Raw genomic sequence first — 20,827 nt, 5'->3', positions numbered from 1 at the left:
CGCACGTGCATAGTTAACGCGCGTGCAGATAATTCTGCTCATTAACGTTAAATGCTAATGAGAAAGAACGATAGAGATTCCTGATTTATTTTCATACCAGCGTGCATTCTACCTATGTCTGACATGACATGCAAAACAACAGCAAACAAAACTTTAAGCTATTTTTGTGCTTTAGCTATTCTATTTAAAAAAGAGCCTCTCTAAACAACAACCAACAATCAATCCACTGAAAAACGGCCGAACAGAACGAAATAACTGCTTAAAATGTCACTAAACCGCACATTTATTTAGATTTTAAGACGCCGTCTGCGGAATCGGTCTGCGGTCGTCTTCGAAAACACCAATTATGACGTCACAAGTTTTTATTTCCGACAATTTTTCCGAGCACTCTACGATTATGACAGCCTAAAAAAAGCATTTTTCAACTTGCAATATCTCTGCGATGTAATGACCGATTGCTTTGAAACTTTGGGATATGTTTATTGCTCTTAATAAACACATGGGCAAAAAATAACAAAAATCATAATTTCTGTTCATTTGACCTTTAAGGGAAGTTTGAGGGAATTAGAACATTGTCGATAACTACTGAGGTACGTTTTTTTTGCTACCCATTTTGGCTTTCAGTTTTCTTGACAGTTCCTTACCCTTTTGTAGTGGTGAAATGCAATATTTTATCCATAGCTTTCTGCTTTATTTGGTTTAGGAACCGCTGGAGACTCGCTGACTTATCATAATAGTTATCCATTCACAACAAAAGATCAGGATAACGACTACAGGTCGAGCAGTAACTGTGCTGTGGAATACAAAGGAGCCTGGTGGTACTACGGTTGTTACCACAGTAGCCTGAATGGTATCTATCGTCAGAGTGAATACAATGATGTAACGAGTGTTAACTGGTATCATTGGAAGCAAAATCATAACTCACTTAAAAGAACTGAAATGAAGATGAGACCGGTCAATTTTTAAAGAACTGCACTTTTTACTGCCCTCTTAACTCATCTTAACCATGAAATGATAAACACTTTTTATTAGGTTTTTTTTTTCATGATGATTTCAAGGTACATTTAGAACAGAATCGTAACTGAGGATATAATGAAGTGTTTGCTTTGTGTTCCGATTAATTCATAATTACGCGTGTGATAACTGTTATTTCTCAGTTGTGATTCCTTTGACTTTGGTTAAAAAAAATCCGCGCTGCTTTATACTAAAAACAAAACAAAAATATCAACCGTGTTTAGAGGCATCCTCCTGTTCCTCTAATGCAAATATATATCGCTTAGTTGTGAATAGGTTTAGAGGCCTGCATTAGTTTGGTATGTGTGTTCCAGGTACGGATTCGGAAAAAAATATTTCGATTTTATTGCTTTCTCGTACAAAGGAATTTGTTGTCATTCACGAAAGATTTTATTGAGTTTTGACAGCCACTACTGTGTCATTTTTCTGATGGTTTATCAAACGTTTCAGGCAAACCAAATGCCAACATGTAGTCTTTCAACGTATGCGACTTCCTTGGTTCTCACAAAATGGTTTGCAATGCCCGAGAAAATGTCAGAATCGGTTATAGAGCTTTTAAAAGGGTGAATTTTAAATTTTCTGACGGGTCCGTACCAAAACTTCTCTGTCGTGTAAACGCACCTGTACACTGTAATTTGACATTATATTCTAGATTATTTCGAGTTATTTTGGTAAGATTTTGCTTTCAGTTTCAGCTGCTAATTTGACATTTAAAAATGTTTTAGCTAAACATAAGTTAGGTCAGTAAGTGAATTGTTTTAAACGGGATATTATAGCCTCTTACAGCATTAGTGCAGAAAACTTTTTGGGCAGCTATCTTTTTTTTGAGATTCTATTCATTATCTGGCATTATCTGACAATAGGTTTACACCTAAGGTAAATGTGTTCTTACATACTTAAAATAGATGAACATGGTATATATAAAAAAAGCTTGATTATTTCAACTAAATTTTGGTAAAAGTTTGCTTGCAACAATATTTTATATTATTAACTAGACATTGGTTAGGTTTAGTAAGTTGGTGCAAACAGGATATTACAAGCTCTTACAGCATAATAAACAATTATTGGATGAGGTTTTTGTGATATCCAGAACAATCAAGGTCAAGGTAAGTGTTATCAGCCGAAGGCGAAGACTGAGGCTGATAACACTTACCGAGACCTTGATTATTCTGGATATCACAAAAACCGAATCTAATAATTGTTTTATTATACATTGTTTTTTCTGATAAAGAAAATAATGAAAAACGAATTCTACCTGTTTCAAAACTTGTGCAAATTCCGACTGAATGCTTTTTCCTCAAAGTATTTCGTAGTTCCTTCCCAATTTTTGTTAGTCACTTTGTGTTTTCTGAGACTTTATTGTCCAGTAATTTTTAAACTTGGGTCAAATTATTTCTCAGTTGAAAAAGCGAATTGACGAAATTGAATTTCCTTCGTCGCCAGATGCCTGACACATTGCTCTTGGAAATCATGCATTGCGCAGATTATTCACTAATCTGTAGGTTGGGCTGATTCCCAGAATTAGCTGTAGACTTTTAGCCAATGAGAAGACAGTATGGTACTACAATGTATAATAATTGCATATACTGGAAACTTTGTGTACAGCTATTAATGAATTGATAACTGCAATAGGTCAGTTTAAGTTAGTTTTTGTAACGGAATATTATAAGCCCTTACATTATAGGTGATACTGGAAACTTAGTGTGCAGCTTTCAATAAACACGTTGTCCAGTACATTGGTTGTTTGTTACGTGTTAACTTTGTTCTGTAATAGATCATTGGACAAAAAGTGGTTGCACGGCGAGTAATTTATTTTTACACCATTACGCAGTAAACCAATCAATGAAATGAATGATTGAAAACTTTATTTACCCTCGGTATTATCAGGGGTTATGAAGCGTGTTAGGCCTCTAGCGAGTAATACTCATGAAACCGAGAAAATAAATGCACGAATAATGAAAAAAATATAAAGTGGGATCAGAATGGATTGTTCCCTTCTTGATTTGTCAAAATCAGGCCGAATGTCGCGGAAAATGATCCTGTTTTTTTTTTTTTTATACTAGCCTGCTGATGTATGCTAGAGTATGTTTGTTATTTGTTTTTTGGTGGGGAATGGCATTTGATTTTAGATGATTTTTTTTTTATTTTTTTGCGCGATAATGGCTATATAAAAAGCGATTTTATATATTTGCTATAACGGTTTTTTATACTAGCTAAAACGGAGGCTGTGATATGTCCATTTGTTCTGGGAGCGATTACTGGTATATCTTCCCTAACAATTCTTTCGAAACAATGCTTTTGTACGCACCGCAACAGTGGCTTTTCGTTGACGCAAGTATCCTCGTTGAGTTGTGTTCAGATCGTCAAAACTCCGCCAAGTCTCACTTTCAGGTAAAAAATAACATTTTCGCGGCAAAAACAAATAATAATTATCATGCTGATCTTAATTACGTTGGTGTTAAAAATATGATTTAAATAATTCGAAGATTAATCAACAAAAGCCTATAAAAAGTACAGATAAGAGTGATAATAGCCTAGTGAGCTCACTAAGAGAATAGTTATCGGTATAGATTGATAAAGAAAAAACACGCATGTCTGCACTCAGGAAGCCTGTCATTCTCGTCAAGGGCACAGTGACAGACCAGTTAGAGAGTTCATGCATGATTATGTGGACGAACGTAGGGTGAAAGCGCGCGCGAGAAGACGTTTCATAATTCTTGGTATCCGTTCTGTAACGAACTATATATACAACGAAAAACCAACCCAGCGTGAATCTCTCTGACCACGTTTCAAACTGCGGTACCACAGCTGGCCCTACGTGCCTGAGCCGACAGTTATCAATCTAAACCGAAATAAAGCTTATCTTATAAACATATTTCCAATAAGGAAAAGTCCAGTGTCCGTGACTTGATAAACTTAAAGTTCGTTATTTGCGCTTTAAAATCCTGACGATAAGATTACATAAACGGCAAGTTAAATAGACCTAAAACTCTTCACAACTAAGTTACATGCATTTTTAAAAGCCTATTTTTCTAAAAAATAAATTCCTTACACAGCAAAAAAAAAACTTACCAGCGAAAAGATAAGAGCCAGGCGCTGAAGAGCCCTTGACATGTTGTCGTATTATTTTGTGGGCTCGCGTCAGCTGCCTGTACGCGCGTGTGCCTTTACTTGAAAATTGCATTGTGAGCGCGCGCAGTTTTCAATGCCATATTTTATTTTACGGAGGGGTGGTGGGTTGGGGGTGTTGGGTATTGTGTTTGGGAGGGGTTTTGTTGTTTGTGTTGAGACAGCAGTCTCAGCATATGGCGGACCATGTCCAACCCAAGATTCTGCTATCGATATCTGTGGGTCGGCTCTGTCAGACCATACCCTGGGATATAAACATACTACGTTTAACCGGTCTGTTGAGGGGCATTGCACCATGACCCCAGTGGGGCTTTGTGCCAATGGCATATTGTCACTATCTGTCAAAATCAGAGGGGTGAATCTGGCGAGGTTCATGGCCCGTTAGCTATACAACACAAACAAGAAAAAAAACTAGAATCCCTATTCTTTCTATCGAGGTTATATGAAATAAGAAGTATTCAGGCAAAATGTAGGAGCCTTTTGCTCTCAACTGATATGTTTCTTGTTGTGTTTTCTTTACTACTCCTCGGCCGATCTTAACAGTTCCTTTAAATGTGATGTTGGGATGTTATTTAAAGATAGACCTCAACCACCTTTAAAGCTTTATCACCATGTAAAGAAACATATTTTTGCAAAGTTCAAAAAAATTATCTGTAGCGGTTTCAAACCACCTTATATTTTTTAACATTTAAGGTGGCTCTGAAACCGCTCCAGAGATTTTTTTTTTAACTTTGCAAAAGGTTTTATCTTTACATGGTGATCATTAATTTAATAATAAAAAATGGGGATCAACGGACTCGTGTTTGAGTTATAAGCACTTACAGCTAAAATTAAGGCTGTATTTAACAGGTTATACCGTTGCTATGGGAACCAGCGACATCAAGAAAATAACCACAATTTCTTTGTCATTGATTGTGCATAACACCTGTTCTTCGTAGATTACATTGGCTCCCAATCCGGCAACGAATCAAATATAATATACTACTCCTTACGTATAAAGCGCTGAATGGCATGGCACCACAATACTTAGTTAATCTACTCCAGCACTTTACTCCGACCAGGCAACTTAGATCATCGTCAATGAATCTGTTGGTTGTACCGAAAGCAAACTTAAAGGCCGCTCCCAGACTATGGAATGCGCTTCCAAAGAAACTTAAACTTATTAAATCACTTGACGTTTTTAAAAAAGAACTTAAAACATTACTTTTTAGAGAGGCCTTTTTATATTCACCATATTTTATTTTTTAATCCAAAGTAAATTGTAAATTACGTAATTAATATTTTATTTTTTAAAATTATCAAGATCTAGAGAGGCCTTTTTATATAGATCATGTTTTATTTTAAAGATTGAAGCACAGCCAGGATTAGACATAATAAAAACAAACGTTCACTGGCTAAAAATATTAAAAACAATGAGCTTTCGGCTGTTGCTCTACAGCCTTCGACGGATAAAAAATTGAATACAAAATGGATAAAATATATACAAGAAAGGTGTGATAAAAAGAAAATAATGAAAAACAAAAGCGAAGTAAAAATGTGCTAATTAAGAGGCTATTTTTTAAAAAGAATACAATATTGGCTTGGAATGGGCTTTGAGTTATTGTCAGCATGCTTAGTAGCAGAGGTGTGCCAAGCTTCCAAAGTTTTTCTAATACGAAAAGAGCCTTTGTCAATAACACTAGAGTTTTCAAAATTTATGCGATGGTCGAATGACCACGCATGTTTTGCAATGTTTGAGCCATTCGCACAGGTTTTTACATTCCTGATATGTTCTTGTTTGCGGGTTTCAAAACAACGGCCGGTTTCACCCACATAGCACCAATCACAATCAGCACAAGGAATTTTTTCGCCACATTTGGTTGTTGTTCGACTTGTGGTCTAAATTTAGGGGATGGGAATTCTTGTTGTAATGTCTTGTGGGGTTTATTAATAACTTGAATGTTGGAATGCTCCTGAGGCGCAGCCCATTTAAAAAACATATGGACAAGTTCTTCTGGTGAAGTGATGGCATGTGTTGTTGGATTAGAGAATTTCTTCTTTAGGATGTTAGAAATAATATAGAAGAATTTTCACAATAATTATTATTGCTGTGATATCCTTCGATTGTTTTTTGCTTCAACATCGCTCCATCAGTACTTTATAATTATGAGTTATCCTGGTATCTGCCCGCGAACTACGTTCCGGTTTTACACATTTTATTCTGTCGTTCGAAGATAAATATGCGGACGATCTGTCGAAGGCTTCGCACTACTGAACAGGTATTCGGTCCAGCAACTGAGGAACTTGATATGCACACACAGAACGGATTGCCTCTACCGGAATATGGCCACTCTACCGACTCGGCTTCAAGGTCCTGTGGTCTCCAAACCGCGGCTAAAACCGACAGTACAGCAAAAAGCATGAACCTCACAAAAACATTATTTGTATGGTGGAGAAAACATGCCTTCGTTTGCCCGAGATTATGTAATGTGAATGAACGACTAATAAAGAACAAGGCGATTTCTTCAACTAGAAATTACTATTCTCTTGTCAAGCCGGAGAACAGTCAACAAGGGTCATGGCCGTCGTGAATGTCTTTCAAGCCTCGTCTAGCGCCTTCTCTCCCGCCGAAAGTGGTCAGTAAAAAATATTACAAGCAATCCGGATTTCCCTAGGGTGCATCTTGGCCAAGTAGAATCCAGGAGCTTGCTAAAAGCTAAGTATAAATATTTATAAGCTGATTCTATTTTGCGTTATATCATAAAACATCCTATGTACTAGACGTTAGGCTTGGCAAAACCAGGCTCCTATCAAAACTACACCCGTAGTAGACATAGGATCGACTCACACCCTTTACACATAATGAGGTGAATGCCTTATATGTTATTACTTAAATTTGTTTAAACAAAGATTTGGTTTATAAAGACTAATAACAAAATAATCTTAGTAATGATTACAAAACATTTATTTTTAGGTGGTGGTGGTGGAGGTTTTCTTTCCAATGGAAGAAGTTCAAAAATGTTTGGCGGCTCCACGGGAAAAGGCGGAGAAGGCGGCAAGAGATTTCTTCAGGGAGGAGTGGGTGGAAGAGCCGTGTGGAACAATCCTGTCGGAGGATTTGGTGGTGGCGGTGGTACTTCAGGATCGGGAGGAGGAGGTGGAGGTGGAGGAGGATACTCTGGTGGAAGCAGTGGAGATAATAAAGGTGACTCCTGGTGAGGAGGGGGAGGATCTTACAACGTCGGGAAAAATCAGCAAAATGAATGCTGCTATAAAACGGCCGGTCATGGTCAGGTGACCATTACATTAGTGTAGTAATATTAACTGTGATACTTGTCGCCTACCTTCCTAGATTTACATTCCCCAGATGTTTAGAATCTCGTAACATTGATGTGTTTTAGAACCGAGGTTAATTAGGTCAACTATAATCAAAACTATAACAAACCTTCATTACTAGCTGGAGCTTGTCATTAATAGGACATTATACAGCATTCCTTTTTCCACGTGTCATTTGCACATTCTGATAGCGGAGCTCAAAAGGCGCCGAAGGCGCCTTGTGCGGAGCCCCATAGGCAGGCAAATGGTATCCTATCGAACCGAGAAATTTTGGTTGTCGCGTACGTCGACCGATAGTACGTACGCACGGATTAGGCCTGGGAACGAGCTGCAACCCGCGGTGGCAACCCGCGTCTTTTGGCGGGAAAAATCATTACTAATTAGCCATGTTCAAAACGAGCAGGGGACTGGGTACGAATATTCAATATCGATTGCATTGAAAAACTGGGCCCGTCATCTGAAAGAGCATCCAAAAATTAGTAACTCAACCAAATTTGAGAGTTATTGGTTTAAACGCATAGGTATGGTTCACTTTTAGAAATTGCTAAAATAAGAGAGCTTAGTATGGATTGGAGGGACAGCTGTCCATCCAGCCATACTAAGCTCTCTTATTTTAACGACTTTTAAAAGAGTTCCATGCCTTTGCGTTTAAACCAATAACTCTCAAATTTGGTTGAGTTACTAATTTTTGGATGCTCTTTCAGATGACGGGCCCAGTTTTTCAGTGCAATCGATATTGAATATTCGTACCCAGTCCCCTGCTCGTTTTGAACAGAGTTAAAAGTCAGGAAACAAACTCACAACATGCCGATTTACCAAGCGTACGAATGAGTTCACCGAGAGGGATCCGCGATTATAAAGCACACGACAGTTTATTACCGATAAATTATTTCTGGATGTATTCCTCGTTTATCCCGGGATAGCAGCCAAAGAAAACAGATTGTGAGCGATCGAAATGGACGTAAATCTTCCAAGCTACTTGTTGAGTTTAAAGCAAGGACGATCAAAGACAAAATCCCGTTACGAAAACAAGGTAAGCTAAGCTTATTATTGATGTTCCTTTTTTAACAGATTAGAAAAGTTTTTGTTATTTAGATAACAAGCTTTCCATCTAATAGCACTCGTTCGTGTAACCTGTATGTCAGAACAAGGGCATACAACCTTATTGAAATTCGTTTTGTCTTAAACACGAGTTGTATTCAAAGCAGACAGCTTCTACTGCGATAAATTTGTTTATCCTGTAATTGAATCACCGAAGTAGGAGGAAGACAACACGCAGCAAATTTCCGGTTACACTACAAGATCAAAATTTACAAGTGTATTTGCAAATTTGTAAGAATGTGTTCGAGTCAGACACAATAGGGGACATTGCTTAGCCTTAGCGAAATATAGTTTTCTCAATGACCTATACTATTTTTTACTCAGAACTTTGCTTAGTTTTCCTTATTTTAGTGAGTGAAAATGTTTTGTGAAAGTTTTGTATTTATACATGTAATCTGATAACAGCCGTTTTGGGAATAAATTGATAATTTTATTCATATTTTTCCAGGCATAGACAATCGATAAACCAATAATCGATAACAATCCATAGCAATCAATATCAATCTTTGTATTGTTTTACTTAATACTAACGCCATCTAATATCTTTAAGGTAATTCCCTAGAAATAGAACTGCTCATAGATTTCCAACTAAACTTTGCCAGTTGTTTGTTTACCTTAAGGGAAGTTAAATTTTGAATTAAAAAAGGGGGGTCACCGAATTCGTTTAGGAGCAGGAAGACCTTGTATTTACCATATAATTCCTTATATTTCCTTTATATTTTTTTTTGCGAATACTGCTGAAAGTGCATCTTTTCGGTGATAATGTATTATTCTGCCATAGAAATTGATCTGTTTTTTTTTTTTATAGAAAGAATTTGATCGCTACTTTCGAACTAACAGAAAAAATGATCTAGGTCACCGAACTCGTTTACGAGAAAATGATGATTTCTCTCTCGCGCGAGCCAAGCGGCATAGAAAAAAGCCACCATTTTGTTTATCTGCGCGTGCATGCTTATTACGCGTAAAATTCTGCGCAGTAAGCAAGGATGCGCAATGTAATACTAGGGAATCACCTTAAAATGAATATACATTTACACCTCCAGGGGCTCCTTGGTATAAGTGATTGTTATTGATTACTGTCGATTGCTACTACCAAAACAGGTAGAACGCGAATTCAAAAACATTCGTAACGGTTATTTTTGGCGCCAAACGGCAACGATCTGTGTCACGTGGCTGTGCTTGTCAAATGAAAAAAGGTGAACGTACATGTTGTGGTTTAATTTTATCTTTGGTTTAAAATTTTTCAAACCAGTTTGATTTTTATTTCCCTTTGTTTCAGATTATGATAATGAATAGGAGACAATGAAAAATAAAAACCAAACTGGTTTGAAAAATTTTAAACCAAAAACAAAATTAAACCACAACATACACAGTCACATTCCTGAACGTTTCATTCAACATTTAATGAAGCTTTCGATGATGGTGTTCTCTGTAAACAGCAAAGGCAGGACATTTATATCAGGAAAACCAATCGATGACAGCCTAAGAGGCAGTATAATCGACATGATTATTGCTGATGGCGGCCCGAGGACCACATACTACCGAAACAGGTATAGCGCAAATTCCAAAACATTCGTAATGGTTGTTTTTGGCACAAACAACGAATTCAGAACGCAAAGGAATGTAACCATGTGCGTTTACCTTTTTCATTTGACAAGCAAAGCCACGTGACGCAGATCGTTGCCGTTTGTCGCCGAAAACAACCGTTGCGCATGTTTTTGAATTTGCGCTCTACCTGTTTCGGTAGTATCGATTTTTATCGATTTTCTCAATCAATAACAATCGATAATATTTTTTTCTGTGAGTTCTATTGTTATCGATTACCGATTATCAATTTGTGATTCATATCAATAGATATCGATTGTATCGACAGATTTGAGATATCAATTTCTATCGATTGACTACGCCTGGATTCTTGTAAATTACAATAGAGAAAAAAGCACTAATATGTTATGTGTAAGATCATGAACTTTTTTATGTTATAACAACCAAATTGATCAGTTATAATATAGGATAAGGACTTGGAAAAAAATTCGAGTTTGCCCTGTGGTCAACAAGCAGCTCTCAAATTTTGTTGGCCTAGGACAGTGCATGTGACACTATGTATTAGCAAACTTGTGACTGTATAATTAACTTGTAGTCAGATGATCATGATATGCCTGGGCCTTTACCCATTATGCAAGCAGGCATGAAAAATTAATTGCTTGACAGGAAAATCTACTTGCCCCGGACAACCAGAGGGGAATTGTGGCTATTAGCATTGCTATCTTGATGGTTGTGACTGGTACAATTTTTTAATCCTTTCAAAGTTTTCCAGCCTAAAGCAGTGACTAATCAGATATTTTTGCCTGAATTATTTTTTCTACAAGAGTAGCAGGTTAGTTTTCGATCCTGAAATAAAAAAAAGTTTAAAATGTGCCTGTCTGCAATGAGGAAAATATCATTTAAAGCAAATTTAAAATACATTTACATTCAAATGTACATCAAGGTTTGCGAGGTTAATTGAGTGACCGGTATTTATGGAGGTTGTAAGAGGCAGTTTGAGTTTATCATTAATTTCATATAAGCAAATCTGTTTCATTTCTAAAACTTGCTATATTAGGATTTCCATACCTTTTATGGGTTTTTGATATTGTGTACATTTTGTTTTTAGTGAGGGAAAACAGGAATTCAAGGGGTGCAGTTAATGTCTGTGATGATGAAGGTAAGCATTACATTAGTGTCAGTTTATACCTTTGTTTCTCTAAATGCTCTATGACAGAGTTTAGTTTATGTGAATCTACATTAGAGCATGAAACTTGTTTTTTAAGTGTAAAATTTTGGGGTTTGAAAAATGATAAGTGTTTTAACTGCTTGGTAAGTTTATGTTTCCTTAAAATCATGGTTCCTATTTTGGAATTTAATATACACAATTTACATGTAACCGCACATGTAAATATACATACAAAATGTAATGTTTTCATTGTTCAAGAAAAGAGGGGATGGGGGGAGGGGTAGGAGGGCAAAAAAACCCAACAAGATCTGCTACCTGACCCGACAAATTACTGAAATACTTGTAATTATTTTGTGGGAGAAGTGCAAATTGACCTGTTCAAATTCCGCTTGTTAACAGCTAATCTTAATATCTACATGTAAGCTTAAGCCCTAACCTAACATAAATTGTCTTGTTGTGGTACTAGGCGAATAAAGAAATAGAATTTTAACTCAGCTGAAATTTCACAGTTGGGCTTGTTGATGAGCCAGCGTAGTGTTTTCTAAGAAAGGGGAGAATATGTAAGCTTTCGTGGAATTAATCACAGTGCTTTCAACAGCACCTGTCAGAGAGCAATATACATGTAAGAGTCTTAAGACACCTCATTTAATAGGGAAATCATGAATTTTAGCCAGTGATTGACCCCAAAACACCCACCAAAGCTTAGTTATATGCCAGGTCTTTTTGATAGCACTATTTATGCCTTCAGTAGGTCAAAGGATTTTTTTGTTTCTGAACATATCCCCCAACACAGTCCCTGGCCCAGGCAAAAATTGGAAAAATATATCTCTTTTTTATGCATCTGCAGAGTGTTCTGAACAATTTAAGCTAATTTAAAATTATAAACATTCATTTGATGCCAATGATCATCAACAAATCTTATGTCTTTTTTGCCTTTTTCAGGGTTAACACGGGTAGCAGAATTTCCACAGAGTTGCAGACACAGAAAGAGATAAATGAACAATCAGATTATTATATTTTATTCTTCATTGCATGTACAAATGTACTGTCTGTAGAATACAATTTATTTATAAGGACAGGTGTAATTTTAAAGTTGATGAAATAAAGCCAGATAAGGTACAATCATGTACATAAAAAAATCATCATGCTACCTAAACATTTAATTCCCAGTGCCCACACTGCAAAGAACAATAATTATGATAATGAGATACACATTTCATCAATCTCTTAATGCCTGGTAAAATGATAAAATGGCATGGTAAAATTTTTGCCAAGCAATCTATACCTGAGTTTAGAACTACATGTAACAAACAGTATTAATGCCTCTCCAGAATTTTTGCTAAGTTTACATGTAATAAAGCTAAGGGCAAAGGGACTCGTAAAGGAAAAAGGTGTTATCGTTTTGGGGACCCTATTTGGCAGAATGACATCTGGAATGTCAATATTTTGCTTGCCACTACCTTTTACTGAGTTTGCTAGCAGGAAGCTGTTATTTTTGGTGTTAGGGACCAGTCATTATTTATGAAGAGGGGGGGGGTCAAGGCTATTTCAGAGTGGCAAGAGGGGAGGGGGGGGGCTAAAATATTTTATAAAGATTTAGGGGGATCAGCAGTTTGAGTTGGGTAAAACAGTTAAATAGAAGAGTGCAAACACTATAAGTGAAACAGTGACGCTAAATTGTACAATTTTATGCTATAATTTCTATTGTTTTCTTTTGTTTAAACTCCACTATTATGTACAACTTTAGTGATTTGTATTTTACAGAAATACTGTTTGCACTCTAAACTCCATTGTTATCTCAAGTTTTAGTTAAATAAAGAATCCAGACCTATCTGCTTTAATATCTGGTTTGACTGCAATTATTTCTTTTTACAAAATGATTATCACTGCAATAGCCCAAGAAGTAATAACACATGATATAACAACAAGAAAGTAGTTCTTTTACACTTAAGGAAAATCATTGGAAAAGAATTATATTTTGCATGGTTACCGGTATTACATTTGTGTTCACCATGAGAGCATAATTTGTAAAAACTATCACTTCCAAAGTTAAGGAGTTAATAATTGAGGTATTTTTGCTATACACATAACTCATCCAAAATTTGCCCTATTGCTCAGGACAACTCGGATTAATATTAATCGGATTAATATTAATCCTAATGATTATTATAATCCAGTAATAGATTATTAAAATCTAGTAATAGATTATTATAATCCAGTAATAGATTATTATAATCTATTACTGAGGTTTGAGCCGTGCCTTAATCTATTAAGATTAATATTAATCTTATGTAAGATTGATATTAATCTTATGTAAGATTAATATTAATCGGATTAATATTAATCTTAATAATAAATCTCAACAACGCAATCCGAAGAGCTTCCGAAGATTGATCTAAGGCGGCCTTATCAATATCTTATGCATTCTTGGACCCTTTTGCTTGGTATCTAAATATAACAGATATCTGATCAGTAAAATTAACAAAGATAAATGTAAAAGGTTTCACACAATCGTAGAAGTGCTCGATGCAAATACATGCAGAGCGGAATACTATAATTAAAGATAGAAACTTCACGGACAGTTACTCAGAGTTTCACACACGAAGCGATCATCAGACTGTGCCGTTAGATGCAGGTGAAATACAATTTAAACTACGTTCATGGAGGACGGTTGGAACAGAGACAGGATCGTTCCAACCGTCATCCATTAACATAGTTTAAACTGTATTTCACCCGCATCTAACGGCACAGTCTGAAGATCAGTAAAATATAAAGATATTTTTTAATAAGTGCGTCTGCTGATAACAGTAACTGTTTGCAATTTGTTTAATGAGCTACTAAACAATATTTTAAATAAACGTATCTTTCGATTTGCTGTTATCTGAACATTCACGGGCTTTTATCGGGATTATAATAGAGATTAATATTAATCCAGATTATAATATTAATAATAATCTAATCCTTCCAATTTTTTGCCGTGCCTTAATCTATTACTGGATTATAATAATATATTATTGGATCATAATAATCTATTACTGGATTATAATAATCTATTACTGGATTATAATAATCCTATTATAATCTATTATTATTATAATCCGCGGATTAATATTAGTCCGAGTTGTCCTGATTGCTGAAAGAGTATCCAGAACAAGTGTGCAATTAAGATTGTATGTAACATGCATTTAATAATTACTTAAGGCATATAAAGGGAGATATGAGGTGAAGGGGGGGGGGGGGGGTCATCACGTAAATATAATAAAGAAGCAGGGGTCACTTGCTACTTACATGGCCTGGGGGTGGCCTTACCGAAATTTTGATCTTTCCAACATATTTTTTCCCTCCCCCTCCCCCCTCTACATAAATAATGACCGGTCCCTTAGGCAATAATAAGACTGTCATTGTCACCATTCCATCGTATAGGGCCCCCATTTGGGGGAGGGGGGAAGCTACATGCAAAACGTTCCAGTTGTGTTATGTACAGCTGTAACATACCAGTTATGATAGGGGTATGGATATGTTCTAGAGCAACCCTTTCTTTGTTCTTGTTTAACTTTGAGAGTTGCGAGTGTATCTTTAGAACCAAGGTTATGCATAGACTACTAATGATATTTTTGATTGATCGATTTTTTAACTCTTATTTGGTGCTGTTGTTCATGGTGAAAAGGGATACGTATCGTATATAAAGAAAATAACATGAATAAAAAACAGTCTAAAAAATTATTAAGGGGAAATAACTGGGAGCTCCGCTTTTAGGCTTGCCTAAATCTATATATTAATTTTGTTTCTTAAGGTTTCCGGTGCATCTTGTTCAAAAACGAACTTAACTGTTATGTTTGCGGTTCATGTTATGGGTAAAAAATATAGTTGCCATTTTACCTGGTAAGGTTGTTATGACGCAAATTTACATGAGTTACCTGAATACCTTAAAATTCCGGCTATAAGCCCCCCACTTATAAGGCTGTTTTTAGCCTCATATACACCCGGTTATAGCCCTTTAAACCCCCCCCCCCCAAGAGATACGCCCCCTCTGGTGGGTGACAGTACTAAACAGGGATAAATGTTGCTTTGTTATGGCGTCTTTTACTTGAAAACGTATTGCGATCAACACTTTTGTGGCTTGTTTTTTTTTTTAATTTCACTTATAAGCACTCCCCACCCCCCGAATATAACCCCTCCGCTTATTTATAAGCCCACCCCAATCGCCTTACGATGTATAAGCCCAGGGTTTATAACCGGAGTTCAACAGTATGCGCGCATCAGTTTGGTACTCGGGTATTTTTCTTCTTCAGGACCCAGAGTGCCTGGTGGCACATAGGGCTTCCCGGCAGGGTTCTCCACTTTTGCCGGTCCTCTGCCTGTTCGGGTACGGGTAACTAAATTTATTTCTAATATATATGCTATGGAATGATATGCTTTTGCCATCTGAGGCAGTTTTCAATGCGATTTATCAAGCATTTTGTCATCTTTCTGTTGCATCTTAAAGTTTTTCAGTCTATCAAAGAACAGTAAATAAACAAACGTGCAGTTGAGTGACAGCTTTGTACTTTTCCTTGGCTGACCATGCATTATGAGAAAACTGTTAAGCTTGTTTTTTAGAGTGGCAGCAGTGTATCATGTAAGATATCAACCACGAGCGAAATTTGAGATGTTTGGATAGCCGATCAAACACTCTCGAGCGTTTGATATTTCTTTTTCATCGGAACAAAAACTACGGAGTAAGTGAGAAGATAAAATTGTAAAAATCTATGCTCATTAAGACAGGTATCCTAACCTCCTACACGGTTATGATTTCCTTTGTTTTAACTTGATGAACTATTTATGAGTTTGAGAATGTATTATGGCTTTAATATTGCAAAATACCGATACCATCTCGATTTTTTTCAGATGGCAGTGTATCATTTCATAACATCTAAGGACAACAAACAATTATTGGATTTGGTTTTCACATGTTAGCAAAATTATCAAGGCCTTGGTCTGTGTTATCCGCTCTGTAACTCTCTTTATCATACTTGACCTTGTCCAATGATTGTTTTGATTGTATTCATTATTCTAGCTATTCGTTTGCTCCTAGGATTAAACGTGTCAACTGATGATATCTTGCATGGTGTTTCAAAAACTATAGCATCATTATTGCGCTGTGGTTTGGGTAATGTTAATTGTCTTTTGAATCCCTTATTTCACGTCATTTAGTTACCATGCCACTTGCAACATCAAGAAACCGTACCAACATCAGGGCCGTAACCAAACTTTTGGCATAGACGAGGCAACATCTTACTAGAAGGTTCTAGGGGCACGCCCTCCAGAAAATTTAGAAATCTTTAAGCTCTGAAACACTTTTTTATACATTTTTTATAATGTATTTATTGAAAGTAAATCAATTTTGTTCAACTGGGGATTATTTTCTTTACTAAAACATATCTTGTTTTTAATTTTGGGTTAAAATCTAGACGAGACAAGTGCCTCGTCTTGCCTCTTGCTAGTTACGGTTTTGAACATGTTTAAAAGCTATTTAGTTGAACTTTGTTTAGAGGTGTTTTGCTCATGTAAGGTTTTAAGTTAATTATATAGAAAGTTTAAAATAATTGCACCTTAGTTAAATTTATAGCTTTCATTTTCTACCCTTAGTTTGAGTCTTTACACTTGTTTAATTTAGTGAAACATAGAATAATTAGTGTAAAGGGGATATTATAAGTTCTTACAACATTATTGAATATTCTTGAAACTTAAAATGTGCAGCTATCAATAAACAAGTTGTGAAAAACATTGTGTAGTTCTAAATATCATTTTAACACTATATCGTAACCCAACAAATCGTCTTCGGCTAAAATCCCATCTAGTTGTTGGTAGCAAACTCGTTTTGCCAACTTCGGGTCGATTTTCGAAATTATTATATTAGATTTTTTTTTTGGGCCGTCCCTGAACCATACCTTTTTTCCATTCCAGTCCTCCAACCTCCTACCAGCAGCGTGCAGACCAGCAGACCGCGTATTTAAAATCCAAAATACGTCTTTTTTTTCATTCTCAAATTCCGCCGATGTAAGGGCCCCCCTTTGTCGCGACGTTGAGAGTAACAATAACAATAGTCTTATAAAGGGGGAAAAATTGTAAAAAATTTTTTTCCCACTCATGACAAATAGTGCTGAAGTTTTAGGACGGCGCCTTGAGTTGTGTTACAGGTTAAGCCGGTCATTTGTATTGTCTACACTGTTATTAACGATAACTCTCGAGCAATATTGGAAAATTATTATAGAGGGAAAAGCTTCTGCCAGTTGCGACAATTATTGAGTTTTGAAAACAATTGTCAATCAAAATCAAATTCCCTCTGGTGAAAAAAAAAACTTCATCACTCAGTCAAGAAAAAAAAATATCAAATTATCACCATTGAGCAATCGTCTTTATGTTCAAAGCAATTCTCCTAACTTCTACTGCAAGGGATGTACCAAAACCATTTAGGAGAATTCTTATGTTGACTGTAGACTTAATTTGGACCCCAACGAGCTCTCTTAGATTTATTAAACTAACAACCCGTTTACACATATGTTTAAAGCTATTAAGTTAAATGGCTTTAGGCTGTTTTGTGTATGTCAATTAGTTATTGAGAGTAATCTCTTTTTAGCTTTGAATAAAATGTATCTTTCAGTTTCTGCTGTAATACTAATTTTGACTAAACATAACTTGGTTACTGTAGGCACAAAAAATGTAATGTTTTTTTTTTTCGGCTAATTCGCTTCTTCTTTTGTGCAGAACCAGTTTCTAGGCCGTCCATGAGTGAATTTGCACAATTTTCAGTTTTCGACTTTTTTCGTCAAACTTTGTTTGTTTGTTTGTTTTGTTGTACGTTGTCTTTGTTGTTGTTGTTTGCACTTTCGCTTCTACGAATGACTTTAGGTTTATATATGCTTCTCGCTTGTGTTTCTGGAGGCGACAAAACAAAGTTAGCCTCACGAGACTTGCTCAAATTTACATCATTTTCCAGGACTTTACTATTTTTTCTTATTTATTTATTTTTTTCGACACGAAAAGTTACATATCTTAAGCTTAACTGTTAATGGCGCTTCTTTCATAAGTGTTCTAAATTTAAAATTAGAAGATAATTATTTCCCCTGGATTACAAGTTATTTTTGGCCATCAGTTTGAACTGAAAGCTTCTTTCGACCACGGTAACTAGAACAGTTTGCTTCATGAGCAATTGCTTCAAATGGTAAATTGAAAAACTAAGTCTGCAAATTTTTAACTGCCGCATATCATGAAGTGAACGATTTTTTTTTTCTGTAATCAGTATTATTATATTTGTACTATTATTTACTGAATGTTTGTGTGATGCATTGCGCATTATTTTTTTTACTTTACAGCGAAAATACCTCAATTACAAAGTGACCAGAGGCAGTTTTGTCCTTATTAATAATATTAATTAATCTAGCGTTCAAATAGAAACAACGTTACCTAATGACGTTGGAGGCAGAAAATTGCCAGAACTGTTTAAATTTTCTTGCCGCCTTAGCCCAAGGACGATTTTCACTGAATGTTTCACTTCGTTGATACGAAATGTGGTCAAGAAGGGATTTACAGTTGAATTAAGAAAAAGAAACACTAATGATGATTCTCTTAGCACAAATAGCCACTTTTGGCCACGGCAACCAGAACAGTTCGCTTCAATTAGAATTGCTATAAAATATGGAACCAGGGAAAGAACTAGAACAAGCAAAATTATGAACGAAGTTGTAGCAAATTTTCGCTCCATTTGTGCAACTTTTCGTTGCCTCATATCGCGAAGTGTTGAGTTTCCAAGAGTGGACGCTTGACTTTGGACGTCAACTCGAGAGCGTTTTTTCAAAACGAAGAATATTCCCAACTAAGCCAGAGTGGACGTTGCAAGGGGAAATGTCGTGTGCAAATGTATGTCTATCAAAATATAAATATCCATTGAAATCCCAGCAAGTTGAAGCAAGGCAAAAATCGAAGAAAAGACAACAATAATTGTGTTGCAGAAGACGAGTTTCCTTGGCTTGACTTTACGCAGATAGAAATGAGGATAAGCAACAGATACGAATCGATCCACAGACATTGCTGTAACCAGGAGAATGGAACTGTTGACTCCAATGTATCCCAATATTCTGGCAATCTCCCCTTCTTTAGGGAATTGTCTGTCACCAAAAGCGCACAAAAACCGCGTGGTAGCTTCTGCAGAGCAAACCACAAGGCCAACATACAGATCTACTGCAGCGATAAAAACCAGAAATACCGAGAATGTTTTCCTAAAGCAGCGAAGAGGATTTCTGTATAAAACGATCAAGATGATGGTATTGGGAACAGAAATGACTATTAACAGCAATAAAAAGGGTATACCAGTCCCAAGACAGAGAGACTTCTCAAAAGCACGCTCCATGGAAAACTGTCTCAAAGAGCAACAGATACTGAGTCTTCGTTCTCAAGCCGTTTAACAAAAGCAAGGCTCTGAGGACGTGCGTGTGTTTTTCTTCTTTTTGTTTTTCAAGTAAACACAAGATTCTATAATAAAAGTTTTGAATTTCCGTTTGTTCATCAAATATTTTCCTCCCACTCTTCCTAAGTAAACAGGCAGAGCCAATGACTTCACGTTTGTCCATATTTGCTTGACGTGCAATTAAACAGACAGACTGGCCACCTAACATGGCTATTAACGAAATAGCAAAACACCTGCCACTACAGGAAGAATGTTGCAAAAAAGATTGGGTGCTATTTTAAATTACTGAAAAATTATCCCAGTTAAGCTGACTACAATATAAGCTCAAATTTTCCTTGAATATGACGATCTTCGTTGACATCATACGTTTTGTTTTTTCTTATCAGCGAAAATTAAAACTTCATCCGATGTATAAACAAACAGTCAAAAAAAACCGCAAGTGTAAAAAGCATGGTAAATATAGTTTATATCTAAGAGATTTTAACGGGTATTGCAGTCATGAAACTGAGAGATTTCTCAAACGCACGCTACATGCAAACTTCTCAAAAAGCAAAAAAATGACTCTTGGCTCTCAAGCAGTTCAAAAAGAAGACCCTGAGGATGTTCCTATGTTTTATTATTTTTGTCTTCCAACAAACACAAATTCTATAAAATTTTGAATTTCGTTTGCTCATCAAATATTTTCCTCCAATCATTCCTAGCAAAACAGACAGAGCCAATGGCTTCACTTTTGCCCATATTTGCTTGACATGAGCAATTAATCAGACAGACTGGCCACCTAACATGGCTGTTAACGAGCTAGCAGAACAACTGACACTTAAGGACAATGTTGAAAAAAGATTGTGTTCTATTTTAAATTACTGAAAAATAATCCCACTAAACGGACTGCAATAAACCACTAAACGAACTGCAATACACACTCTTGTTCAATTTCTTATTTTTTCGTTCAATGTGACGCTTTTCGTCGACACCATTGTCTAACTGTTTCTTATTAGCGAAAATAACAAATTCACCTGATGTACAAACAAACAGTCAAACAAACCACAAGTAAAAAAGCATATGAAATAAAGTTTAAATCTTTACAATACTTCAAAAGAAAAACTGAGAAT

The 20,827-nt window shown here is 36.0% G+C and overlaps 2 protein-coding genes, 1 long non-coding RNA gene and 2 pseudogenes across 12 annotated transcripts in view; 4 read left to right on the top strand and 1 right to left on the bottom strand.

Moving 5' to 3' along the window:
• The window catches only part of LOC144664633 (uncharacterized), a 30,037-nt gene extending 27,295 nt beyond the window's left edge, over positions 1–2,742 (top strand). For both annotated transcript variants that reach the window (XM_078525791.1, XM_078525790.1), the window contains exon 17: positions 704–2,742. In XM_078525791.1, coding sequence (XP_078381917.1) covers positions 704–966 — 263 coding nt within the window. In that variant the 3' untranslated portion in view covers positions 967–2,742. The remainder of the gene's footprint in view (positions 1–703) is intronic.
• Positions 1–7,631, top strand: part of LOC144666689 (uncharacterized) — an 88,959-nt pseudogene extending 81,328 nt beyond the window's left edge. The window contains exon 5 of the transcript XR_013573220.1: positions 7,097–7,631. The product of XR_013573220.1 is annotated as an uncharacterized LOC144666689 (transcript). The remainder of the gene's footprint in view (positions 1–7,096) is intronic.
• Positions 1–20,827, top strand: part of LOC144664619 (uncharacterized) — a 140,554-nt gene that overhangs the window by 95,623 nt on the left and 24,104 nt on the right. The window lies entirely within an intron of this gene.
• On the top strand, positions 8,237–13,113 carry LOC144664854 (uncharacterized). Its single transcript, XR_013572865.1, has 3 exons — positions 8,237–8,491; positions 11,213–11,263; positions 12,215–13,113. It is a non-coding gene; the product is annotated as an uncharacterized LOC144664854 (long non-coding RNA).
• On the bottom strand, positions 18,331–19,752 carry LOC144664770 (uncharacterized; annotated as a pseudogene).

This window comes from Oculina patagonica, chromosome 9 (assembly GCF_052425735.1).
Source record: "Oculina patagonica isolate OP01 chromosome 9, crgOcupat, whole genome shotgun sequence".
Classification (NCBI taxonomy): Eukaryota; Metazoa; Cnidaria; class Anthozoa; order Scleractinia; family Oculinidae; genus Oculina; species Oculina patagonica.
The sequence above is the reverse complement of the archived record's forward strand: the minus strand, read 5'-3'. Positions and strand labels throughout refer to the sequence as shown.